General features: G+C 41.1%; 1 protein-coding gene across 1 annotated transcript; it reads right to left on the bottom strand.

The window, feature by feature from the left end:
• Window positions 1–286: 286 nt before the first annotated feature.
• LOC141953089 (uncharacterized) lies at window positions 287–1090 on the bottom strand. The gene has a single exon (XM_074891761.1). It carries the CDS (start codon window positions 1088–1090, stop codon window positions 287–289), a length of 804 nt encoding a protein of 267 aa, XP_074747862.1.
• Window positions 1091–12350: the final 11260 nt, after the last annotated feature.

Raw genomic sequence — 12350 nt, 5'->3', positions numbered from 1 at the left:
CAAACCTATAAGCCAAAAATCCTATTTCAGCTTGAGGCTTTGAGTGCACATCAGGAGGCAGCTTCTTGCACAGGTACAATCTTGCTCTGGTTTCCTCCAGATAAGTTCAGGAGCCAACACTTTACCTCCCCCTTTCTTCTTGCTCTGTTGCTGCTGCTGTTTCCTCTCTGCTCTTGGCGTACATGGGCACATACTCTTGGGTATGAGGACACCACCCCTGTGGCATGCAAGCTTACTGATGGCTCCAGTGGCATGACAAAGCTCATTTCTGCATGCAGCAACACGATTACAGCGAAGGTGAGGGCGAGGTTGAGCCGATGTGTTTCAACACTGCTTTCTTGGTATTTATTACTGTGCCGTAGCATTCCTCCAATCTGGCCTGCTGCTGCTCCAGCTGCTTATGCAAGCTCCTGATTGAGCGCAACAGCAGAAGCCGTCGGTACATAGCTAGCTGGAGCCGGTACTTCTCCTTTTCCTCCTTTTTCTTATTTTCTAAAGTCTCCATTACTTTCGCAGTCTTCATCCAAATCACCCGGCCCACACTGCAAAGGGCCATGTTGCCCTTGGCACTTCTCCCTGCCTGCTGCATGTGGTAGCCTCCAGCATCAGTTCCAGGCAGGGCAGTGACAGCCTGCCGGGGCTCGCTGGCCCTGCCAGGCACCCTTGGGACCTGCAGCACCTCCAAACTCAGGTCGTCATCACAGCAGGGGCTTTTGGAGCACAGGGAGGCAATGCCCACAGGCTGCAGGTTACCAACTGCCACAGGATATGATGAGCCACCTAACGATGCACTTACAACTGTTGGATGATGCTCAGCCAACCCAGAGGCTGTCCTCTGTGCCTGGCCACCACTAAGCATCTCTGGGCCAGTCAGGGCTTTTGCCTGGGCCACGGCCTTGCTGGAGAGGACAGACAGTCTTTCTGGCACTGCTGAGCTTCCCTTGTCTTCATTAAGGCTGGCTAACGAAGGGCTGGCAGAGCAACTGGGGGATGCCGTTACAGCATCAGGATTCAGAAATGGGTCTTCATCATCACTGTTATTTTGGATCCCCTCTTCATCTCTTGGTATTACAACTCCTGTCTCAGCCATTTATTGCATGAGCTACAGAAACTTTCTGTGGACAAAGTGGAAGTAAGAGGGTTTCATTTCCATATACACACACAGAGAAGCCCAGTGCAGAGTGACATTTGGAGAAAGAACCTCTCTTTATATTTAAGCAATGGACCTATTACTTTTCTAATAAAGCACAACCCTTGGGTCACTTCAGGCCATTTCTTGTGATTTGCATTAGATGTTCTTCGAGACACAACATTAATCCAATAATAATTAAAATGATATACTGTACTATTAACATTCTCAAATCTTTAAAGGCAAGTGATCTATCCCTGCAGCACTGGCTGTGCTGACTAATTAAACAGAATACAGTTGTAAATGGGCATTGTAAGCACTTCTCCCGTTTAAGAACACAGTTCTAACAAGTGTACTTTGTAGAGACGGGTGAGTTATCAGGATTGATCAGCTTTAAAGGGAGGTGGATGTACCACAAACAGCAGCTTGCATTTAAATGCCCTCTCCAAGATTAATCTGTCTGCTACCAGTTTGTTTACAAGGTTGCCTTTCCCCCTTCTATTAATTCTAACAGTAAAGCTATATTAGCACCATGCTAGCCATAGACAGGAAAAAGAAACCAAACACTTACCGAGGTTACTGGGGGAAAGGAAAAGAGTTACAGTGCATTGTGTCTGTGTATCATGTTTTCTTGAATGTGAGTCAGCACAATCTGGTACAGAAACATCACCGTGCCGGAGCAGGAGCAGCAACAGCATTACGCTGTTCCACCCAGCAACAACACAGTCAGTCCCAATCACAGAGGAGAGCAGGGCTGGTTTCTTCCGCGCCCCCCCCTCCCTGCCCCCCCCCCCCCCCCCGGGATATTCCTCCCTGGCATCCAGCTTTTATGTCATCTTTGAGCACCAAAATGAAAACCAGGGTTGGATGACACTTCTTTTCCCACCTCAAAAACAAACATACCCAATTCCCTCATTCTACAGGAGGACAATATCTATGGCCCTTCCCGTCCTTTGCCAGTCAGCAAGGAGGCAACACAGCACCAGAAAGAGGGTAAGGAATTCTGGACTGCAGTATACACATTTTCCTTCAGAGAAAATAAGCTTAGATAAACTTTAGCTGCATAAACAATCTAAACCCAAAAATGAAACTAGCATTCAGCACCAACTGAATGTTAAGCATAAAAGCACGCAGAAGCTGTAAATTTAAGTGTTTAATGTACACCCATGTTTAGTTATGCTGGCCTAATCTTTAAAGAGAAGCTCTACATCCAACTAAGGTATCCCACAGAACAATAAACTTTATCTGCACCTTTGATGTTCAGAAAAACTACCTTCAGCATCCTCTCTCACTTGTAACACCTGGATCAAAATTCACAAATTATCTATCTGCATCTACTTCAGTCAATTTACCATAAGGCTTCACTTGCCCCTAGACTTTCTCTTCTCTATTCTGGTAATATAAATATAAGAAAGGACCAATCCAAAATACTATCTAGAATCTTCCTGGAGATGGAAAAGAATGAAGGTAGATCCTATCTCCACTTCTACGTGTGCTGCAATATAATAATTTCTTATTTTTCATCTGTACTGACTATCTTTCTTCTGGATGAATCTGTCAGGATATACTTCCAACACTGGACATATAAAATCCGGTTAACATAAATTCAGATTTGTACCCTGAGGTCTAACTTGAATGCATTTTTTGGTGCAAGAGATATTTTGCACTGAATTGGTAAAATAAACTAAACCTGCTGTTTTCATGTACCGGATCATGCTGCAGATTATATAAATAATACTATGAAGAGATTAATATCCAGTGAGTTAATAAAGTCTGCAAGTTTATAACTTGGTGATTCCCATTTATCTGAATTACAAGTTATGGTTATTGAAGAATATGGAATTCAGATAACAGCGATTTTACTGTGTTACACACTGAAAAGGTTCATTGTAATTCAGCATTATGTAGAGAGTCTTTTAGTTTTGGCTGCTCTTCTCTCCAAAGCACTACAGGCATATCTTCCCACTACAAAAAGGACAGCGGAGGGGTGCTAGGTGATACGCGGTCTCCAGCAGTAGTATTCTGTTCCTCACTTCTACCTTTGCTGCAAAATAACTATTTTCTAATAGTCAAACGGGGCATGAAAAAACAGAGTTTTGGGTTTGGGTTTTTTGTGGGTTGTTTTGTTGTTTGTTTTTGTTTTAAAAGCTCTCTGCAGCTTTAATTTTTTCAGCAAAATTTTACAGGCAGTGTTGTTTGAAGGGATGGGGAGAGGGACAAAAAAAGTGGTATTGCACACCAAATTAGTTTAATCAAAAATAATATTAGATGTTTTATAGGTGTGGATCTGGGTGGAATAAATAGCATCTGATACAATCAACTAAACAATAAAACTACAAACCATCAAAACTCATTGAGCTAGATGGCTTTTCATAGAATATTATGACTTCAGCTGTAATCTATGAAGCTTAATAGCAAAAAATATTCAGTCCATTGGACTTATAGATTCAGCAAAATAGAAATACCATAAAAGATACATATTTATTATTGCTAAAACACAAGTGCTGTTTATGGCTAGGGTTGCATGCATGTTTCTGTTATTACCTTCCTTCTGTTGTTCACAACTTCCTAAAAATCTCACCTAAAGCATCAGATGGAAATTATCTAGCTTCAGTTTCTGCCTAAAGATGAAATATCCTGAACACTTCAGCCAAAAAGATTGAGACACTCGAGTCCAAAAGCAGGAACAAAAACGGTCTTATTACTGGGGAGACTGAGGAAACCTTCCAGGAGAAAGGCCTCTTGTGTAATTGACAGACTGGGGAACAGGGAACAAGATCACAGTTCCTTTCAAATGAAAACTGAGATGATACAACGATCCTTCTTTTCCCCCTCAGAGACTGTTACCTTGACAAAGTGACTCCTACAGTTTAGCTCCCTTTTATTTGCAATTCGAAGTTTAATAGAAAGACCTGAAAAGACCTTACATTATTTTCTTCTGTGAGAGGCACATTGTGCCATTTCCCTGGTGAAGAAACACTTTGAGAAGGGTTTGCTGTTCCCACTGAGAACCTGTCGCAGACAGACTGTTCAATGCTTGTTGCTCACTCCTGGCCTTGTTTTCCCTATTTGTGTGAAGATTTCCGGGCAGAAGATGCTTCAGATTTACTTACCTGAGAAGTTCAGGTAGGTAAAATGAAAGCAAAGGCACTTCCAGTGAGGTTCATTGCATTTTATTACCACCCACTCACAGGTAGATGTGACTGCAGCAGTTTCAAGGTGTAGACCCTGGGGAGCCACCTTCAAGCTGTCGGTCTTGCACGCCCCTGCAAGGTCTATGCCAGCAGGCATTTTTAATCCATCACACTCCTTCAGATATTAGCTACAAGAGGTACTTGGCAACCTACAGGTTCCTATCTGTAAGCACATGCTGAAATGCTCTGTGCTTACAGGCTTCTGGAACAAGGGCTTAGCCATCACAGTTGTGTCTCACATGGTAGCAGGAAAGAAATGGTCATGGGGGAGTCCCTGCAGATAGTCATGACAACTACTTCTCCTTTCTCTTCCAATTATAATGGCATTCTCAAACATGGACAGATGTGAGGACAGGAAGGTGCTTGGTCTTGTTTTTTTATTAAGTACAAATGTTTTACTGAAGTTCAAAGCCCAACAGCCAAACACATTTACAAACAGCATCAGAAGGTGATAAGCATTGGCGAAGATATGCCATTATGAGACCATAGCCTGGGAAGCTATGTTGTTTTGTATTTGAGTTTGGGGAGTACTTTTAACAAAGTAGTAAAAGATATCCTATTACACAGTAGTGTAATTCCATATTTTATATTAATTGCTCTTAAAGATCAAAAGCCATATTCTGTCTGTTAATGTACACACTCACATGGCCTCCTATGAAATCAATGAGATCCACATGTGTGTATCTGAGGCCTAAATTTTTCCCCAAAGATTCTTTAAAATCCTTTTATAGGGCAGTAAGTCATAGAAGAAAGTTGTATGTTCCCTTTCTTCTGCCTGCATACCCAAACCAGACATGAGTTAATACAGGCTGCTCTGCATTATGCTGGATGGTAACAGTATCCCGAGGGGCCACTGGCCAGCCAGGGATTGCCATAGTTCTGCTCTCATGCTAGTCCACACCTAGGCATTTCTGCAATCCTTTTACACCAGCAGAAAAATAAGAAATGGAGCCCAGCTCCATGTGCAGCCCACTGATCATATCAAGAAGTGCTCCAGATATTTCAGTGGCAGGGAAAAGCACAATGGGACATATCAATGACTCTCCAACAGAAGGAAATTAGGTATCTGTACAGAGCTGCAGCTCAATCATGTGTGAAGATAAAAGCAGAGTGGATACGTGATTTTACCAGTGGAGAAAGGTGCAATGGCTTCAAGCATGAAAATTCAGGGATTCTAGTAAGTCATCTTTATATTATGGGTAAAAACATTGAAACAATCTGCCATGACTGGGAAAAAATTAGCAGGCTTGCTGCCAGTCTCAACAGAACTGCCTGTCAGACGTGCAAATCTCTGAAGGAGTAGCTCAGACTGCATTCAGGCTAAGGTTGAGTTGAGTTTGCAAGCTTCAAAATCTCAAGACTGCAGGTGCCAGAGTGATCCAAACACTAGGAAGGGCTTGATGACAGCTCTCACTGAAGTATTTCAGCAACTTTACTCCTAACCCTGCTTGGGCTTAAATATTCCCAGGGACACAAAATGAAAAATTTATTTAGATGGCTTTATAAAGATATTTTAAAAGTGGAATGTTTTGATTTTTCCTCAAGGCAGCAGCTGTTCTCCCTACCATCTACATGGAAAGCATTAGCTTATGATTTGAATCATCGTTCACTGAGTAAAAGAATAACAGCATCATTGCCTAAATCAGTTTATAGTCTAAGTCCACATTCCTGGCATCAGATCCATGGAGACATGTTTTTATGATGAAACAGCCACAAAGAACTTTCTAAAGTGTTTCTGTGAACGCAAGAATCTACCTCAGCTCACACAATAAGTAGTTGAGATTGACACAGAAGTCAAGGTGGAAATGGACCACCCATGGGTTCACATAGCTGGGCTTTTGTTTGATTTTCTCTTCTGGGCAGACCCAGCGGGCATCAAATGGGCCAGCACATTTCAACATGTAACAAACCCTTCACATTTTTTCTAGAGTACTTTAAGAATGCTTTGCAATGGACTAATAAAGGAGGAAGGCTTGCAAGACCAGGGCATCTGCAGCATATACTCTACAGACTAGTGGGGGGGACAAATGGAAAACTTTACAGTGACTTAAAAAAACCATGAATCTTGAGAACTTCCAGTTTACCCCATTCACTGTTTCTTCTTCTAATGGATAGAATAGGCTTGTCTATAATTTATTACAATTGTACTGAAAAGGAAAATCTGATTATACACCGAAAAAATGATGGATTGCAAAAAATAGTTTCCATTAAGTGTTAAGTGAAAAGGAAATTCTAAGCTATCAAAGTTTGATTATTTTTTCCCCATAATAAAGAAAAGATTGTGTTTTATGGTATGAAAATTAAAGGTGACCTTCTTCAGTGTGATGCTCTTGCCTCTCTTTTTTTAATCTTAATTTTGCAGGGCGCCTACCATTTTGTTCAGCAAAAAATGAAGTGTGGGAGGGGGAGAGAAAAAAATGCAAAAGAATTTAAGGTAGGAAGATGATGTAACCTGAGATGCTATTACAGCCTTCTTATGGAGAAGAGACTAAAAAATTCTTCCTGCAGAAAAGATGGTACTTGAAATATAATTGAATAACCTTCAGTATTAGAAGATTTTAAAGTATTACTCATATATTGCAAGATCTCCATGGCTGGCAGGTAAATTCTGGATTACGCAACCTAGCTGTTAGATTTCAGATGTGAAAATGAGTATGTAGACAACTCATGTGTCTAGTTACAATTCACATCCGGTATGCATTGAGAGAAAAATCCTTTCTGCTAAGGAATATGTAAACAGACTATGTAATTTTTGATAATTAATGGTTATGTTTGCTTTCATTTTGACACTTGATCACAACTGACAAACTGATGGCTAGGAAAGAAGAAAACTTTAAGCTATAAGAATAATAAACAGAGCACTATGAGAGATGGGATAAAAAAACCCCATGCATGGGAGGAAAACTTCAGGAAGTAAGGCTAAGCCACAAATGGATAGACAAGTAATTGTTTGGTGTTTCACCACAACTTAAAATGAAATTACAGACCTTTCCAGAAGCCAAGTGCATTTTTTTTAAAAAAAAAGTAAGAACATTAAATGCTTTAAAAAGGGTGTGCATTTTCTGCCTTAGATGTTAAACCAGAATGGTATGAGGCGAGAATATTAAGAAAATTACGTTTTTATTAAGAAAGAGTTTCAAGTGGCTAAAAAAAAAAAAGGATGCATTCCTGCTGTTTGAGCCTAACCATTTCCACAGATCTTAAATTGACTCATGAGGAACTTTACTCTACAGATCAATATCAAGGACTGAAAAGACTGCATCTACAAACACCTTCTCAAAAATTCTACTTTCTCATTCACTATGCCTTGGTGCATGGCCCACTGTTGTGTCACCTACATATCAACCCTTGCATAGCACCCAGAGCAATCCAGCTTTACTCATAGGCTCACCTGCCGTCTGTGTTGTCCACACACAAACACAGAGGTGAAAAAAGCTTTCCCCAAGCTCACCTGAGGCTGAAAAGAAGGTCAGGCTTGCTCACTCCTTAAAGCCTTTGAGGCTGCTAACGTGGCTGAGATGGATGAGAGAGAGTAGGATACAAGCCTGTCTGTCAGCAAAAAACATGATCTCAGCAGCGTGTAGTGTAATTGATCTAAATCTCAGCTATAGCGGTTAACAGACTCCAACAGGGAGAGAAGGCATATGGACCACAGGTTTTGTTGTACTTGACCGTGTTCTTACTTTGCAACATGGGCATTGCTCAGCAACCTGGACTTTTGCAGCCTGCTTCCAGTGGTTAGTACAGATAATTCTTTCACACCAGCAGTTTCATTTTTACATCCAGAGGCTTTTTGCTGAGTGTCTGTCAAAGTCCAATTCATTACCTGCAGAATTATCAGCTAAAACCCTATCATTTTTCTATAAGTAAAATTTGTAAGAGATTAGAAAGTAACAGAGAAAAGATAGTCATATACAATTAATGAAAGATAAGCCTCCAAATGTTTGGAGGTTTATTTTATAGATGTGTATCTACAGATACTTATTTCTTAAAGGAAGAAGAGATAGGGAGTCCAATTTTTACTTGACTGAACATCGGACAGGCTAAGAAAGAAGAATCTGAAATACCAATGCCACTGGAGTCTCAGGCTGAACAGAAGAAATAACGTGTCCTTCCCAGAAACAACAAGCACAGTTAGGTTCTGGATTTCAAAATTAGATAATGTTTCCTTGTACCACTTAAGTTGCCTGCAGCTCTGCCTGTTTGAACTTTGAACCTCCATTGAACTTCCCCGAACCCCAGGCAGAGGTCCTGCTAGGACCCCACTGGCACGTGTAGTCCCAAATCCTTCTTGTACCCAGAAAGCACTAGCAAGCTGTTACTAACTCCAGTGACGCCGGGCCACAGTTTTATCCTCAGTCATTCTTACAAAGCATCCTTGATATCTACCTGAAGAGCATTAAAAGAACACAGAGCAAGACCATTACCAACTATCATTGTATTATTTGCCACCTCACAAACTTTCTCCCCATCTTTTCCAAAACCTCTGCCAAGACACCACCAGCAACGTCATATTGACTCCTGAAGAGGTCCCAACACTTAGTGGAGGTATTGTACTAAATAAGATTCTGAGAGCAGTAAGCAAAAACATCATGTTTGACTTCACACTTGGCAAATTACTTAACAGTTCTCTGCTTCCCTTCACAAGATTGTCTTGGTAACAACTGCTGCCAGTAGGGATCTGAGACAGTGAGTACAGCAAATAAATAAATAAATTCCTACATATGCAAACTCCACTTCCTTAGGCAAAAATAATGACTCATGAGTGAAGGATCTGCTGCTTTCTTATGTATGGTAGTTGTACATACACCAATGTGCAAGGAGACTTCCAGAGACTCCTGTCGTTGCTTGGGTAAGCGATAAATCAAATTGCCAGTCTATTGATCTCAGGAACTTGCATTACTCTCAAGGGAAGGCTGCTGTTTTGTAACTCTGAAAGGGTGGCACACCTCTGCAGCTTCTTTCAGTATAGGTTGAGGGAATGAGTGTGTATCACGTATGCCAGAAGGAGGTGGAATTGGCCAAATCGAGCAAGTTAAGGCAATCCAAAGCTTTGAGACAGGGGAAAAATAAATCCGTGTGGAAGGACACATAGTACATGTATGAGCAACATCCACCTATTTGATGTTTTGCTTTCTTGCTTGGAAGAACAAACTCCTTTCTGAACTCTGTTCCTTTTTAGAAAGACACCGAGCTTATTGGACAAAAGTACAGGACAACTAATCTAGGTAATTTATCTCATCCCAAAGTGTTTTTTAACACAGACAGGGGAAGCTGCCACTCAGAATAGACTTCCTTTAACTTCACTTTCAAATGATGTAACTTTCAGATGACTAAATCAACAGTAGTGCACTTTAACCATAAGGCACATATTACTGAGACAGACTGAAAGCTCAGCCTTAACACAGTTAGAGCAGTCGGTGGAGAGAATGATCTTTGCACTGGTGGTGGTGGGTGGAGGGTGATCCTTGCACTGGTATAGTTAAATAGCTTCCAGCAACCACTGTTTTAGAGATCTCCTGAGCTTGATGCCACATCTAGATAACTATGTTTAACAGTCATTGATTGAACTATTTGCCTAATTCCCTTTTGAAGCCGCTTATGTCTTTTGGCTTCTGTAACATCCCATGGCAATGAATTCTGCAATCTAATTTTACATTGCGTGAATAGCATTACCAACAGAGCAAGCCACACCTTTCCAGGGATTCAGTAACATGCTGACACCATCCTACTTTTGTCTCGTATAATCTCATGAATCATAAGCAATACAACAAAGATTTCTATATCTGTCAGCTTTTTTCCCCAATATGAAAATACTCTTTTAAAACAATGGCTATCAACAGGCAAATGACCTGATATACCTTTGCACAGAACTGTGGCTTTCTCACATAGTTCATGCTACCATCAACCCAAGTCTGGCTGAGGCTATTCAGCAAAGGTGGCAAAAAATGAGGAGTAAATAGGTATTTACAGAAAGAAATGTGAGGCTGAGAGGGGATATGGGGTCCCCTCACTCCTGAAACAGCCCAAGTAGGAAGCAGTGAAGTCTCCCTGGAGAAGAAAAGCTAGGAGAAACCAGCAGACATTTCAGAGGGAGTGTGAATGAGAAAAAGGGACTGGGACAAGACAAAAAGATGTCTTTAGATTTCCACAAGAATTAAACTGGAGAAAGGGGAGCAGGAGGGACAGTGGCGAGGCAGATTAAAGGATGGTATTCCTGTTGTCATCAGCAGAGAGCAAGTAGGAAACGAGACCTGGACTGCCTTTCTCCCAAGTCTGCTGCCCTAGGCGACTGTTTACTTTGCCTTTGCCCAAGCCAGCATGAGATGTTATAAAATGAGTTTCCAAAATTCTCTGAGTCACCAGAACATGGATGAGATCTGTGGATTCAAGCCACCTTTCAAGATTATGAATCTCTTCTGAATATCCATTATGCCGATGATATGTAACAAAATCAGTGCTGTAATGTGATGCACATGTCAACTTTAAGGATGCAGTCCCTGCTCAGATGGCATCAGCAGAGGGACATGTCAGCATGGTGGATCACCAGAGCAAATGCTTTAGCATGCAAAGTGATGAAATGTATTTCAACAACAATTGTTCCCTTATGTTTGCTTCTGTGTCAGGTTTGACGTGACTATCTGCCAGGACAATGCTCAGGATCCTTTGCATTGCTTTGCAGAAGCTGATTATGTGATCAAATGCCTAAAGCACATAAAATCATTTCCAAGATTCAATGAGATAGATGTGCCAGAAAAGTCAGTAGGTATTTGAAATAATTGACGCTAACAGCTAGACCTGGATTTTTCAAAAGAATATGCGTTTTGTTTTGGATTTGGGTTTTTTGTTGTTGTTGGGTTGGTTTTTTTCTTCTTCTAATGCACTATCTTATAAACTGCCTAGAAATTCAGCCTTAGCATAATGTTCACATCAAATGAAATTCACCAATTAGGAAAGAACATACACAGGGTCCTCCCTGACATGGAAAAAAAACAGTCTTTGTGTAGAGCAGATACTCTGTGAGCCTTATTACCCTGAGCACATACCTAGAACAATACAGTTAGACTCCAGTGGCATACTAGAGCTGATGCTTGTAGGACTGGGAGACTCAGCACTGAGCTATAGCTCTTAGCAGCCCTTTCATCCCATCTGTGACACTAGTTTTTTCAGTAAAGGCCGAGACCGCTATAAAAACATTGCATATGTGGATGGCTGTAGAAGAAACAGGAAAGGTTACCTGCTCTTTTCACTTTTCTATTGCATTTCCAGCCTACCCTGAACCATCACACAGTCTCCAAAGTGAGGAAGTGTGACCCACATTCAAGAGACAAGAGAGGAAGACAAAATGACTGGGGTACTTGCCCAGAAGTCACTATCTCAGATAGAGGCTTCACCCTGTGCTCCCAGTTCTGAGTCTAGCCTGACACCAGTGTCTCACTATGCAGATTTGCAAGAGCTTCAAGCCCTCAGAGGTAGTTAGGCACTGAAACCAATGAAAATTGGTACCTATACACTTTCAGAAATCTGTCTTTAATTTCACCATCCCATAAATCTCTTTAATGGAGACATCCTTCATCTTTTCTGCTTCACAAGCCAGTTGTGAAGCTTAATTACATGATGATTATGAAGTCCAGTAAATACAACATATATTAAGAGTAGTTAATGAGATTTCTGTCACAAGTAGACTCTATCTCTTGTGAAATATTACTCACATGTTGCCAAAAAAAACTGTTTTGAAAAGAAAAACACAGACATATTCAATATAACACAAATCCAGCTTGATTACTTCCGTAAATAATATGTTACACAACTCAATGATATTTATTAACACAGCATGGAAAATAGCATAGACTTTTCTGACCAACGTGAAATACTGTCTGCTCATCCATGTGGCAATTGTTACCTGCAGTCCCTGGCCAAGACTGGGACCCCAGACCTACAAGAGACCTACTTCCCAAGGGATCTAGTGGCTTAAATACCTCAAAGACCTGACGTGAGGTCCTGTTCCACCAAGTACCATGTAAATC

The sequence above is a fragment of the Strix uralensis genome, chromosome 1 (assembly GCF_047716275.1).
Source record: "Strix uralensis isolate ZFMK-TIS-50842 chromosome 1, bStrUra1, whole genome shotgun sequence".
NCBI classification, from domain to species: Eukaryota; Metazoa; Chordata; class Aves; order Strigiformes; family Strigidae; genus Strix; species Strix uralensis.
Note: the sequence above shows the minus strand (reverse complement) of the source record. Positions and strands in the feature narration are given on the sequence as shown.

Coding starts and splice junctions, on each gene's coding strand:
- LOC141953089 (XM_074891761.1), bottom strand. CDS start 1,090: ATGGCTGAGACAGGAGTTGTAATACCAAGAGATGAAGAGGGGATCCAA.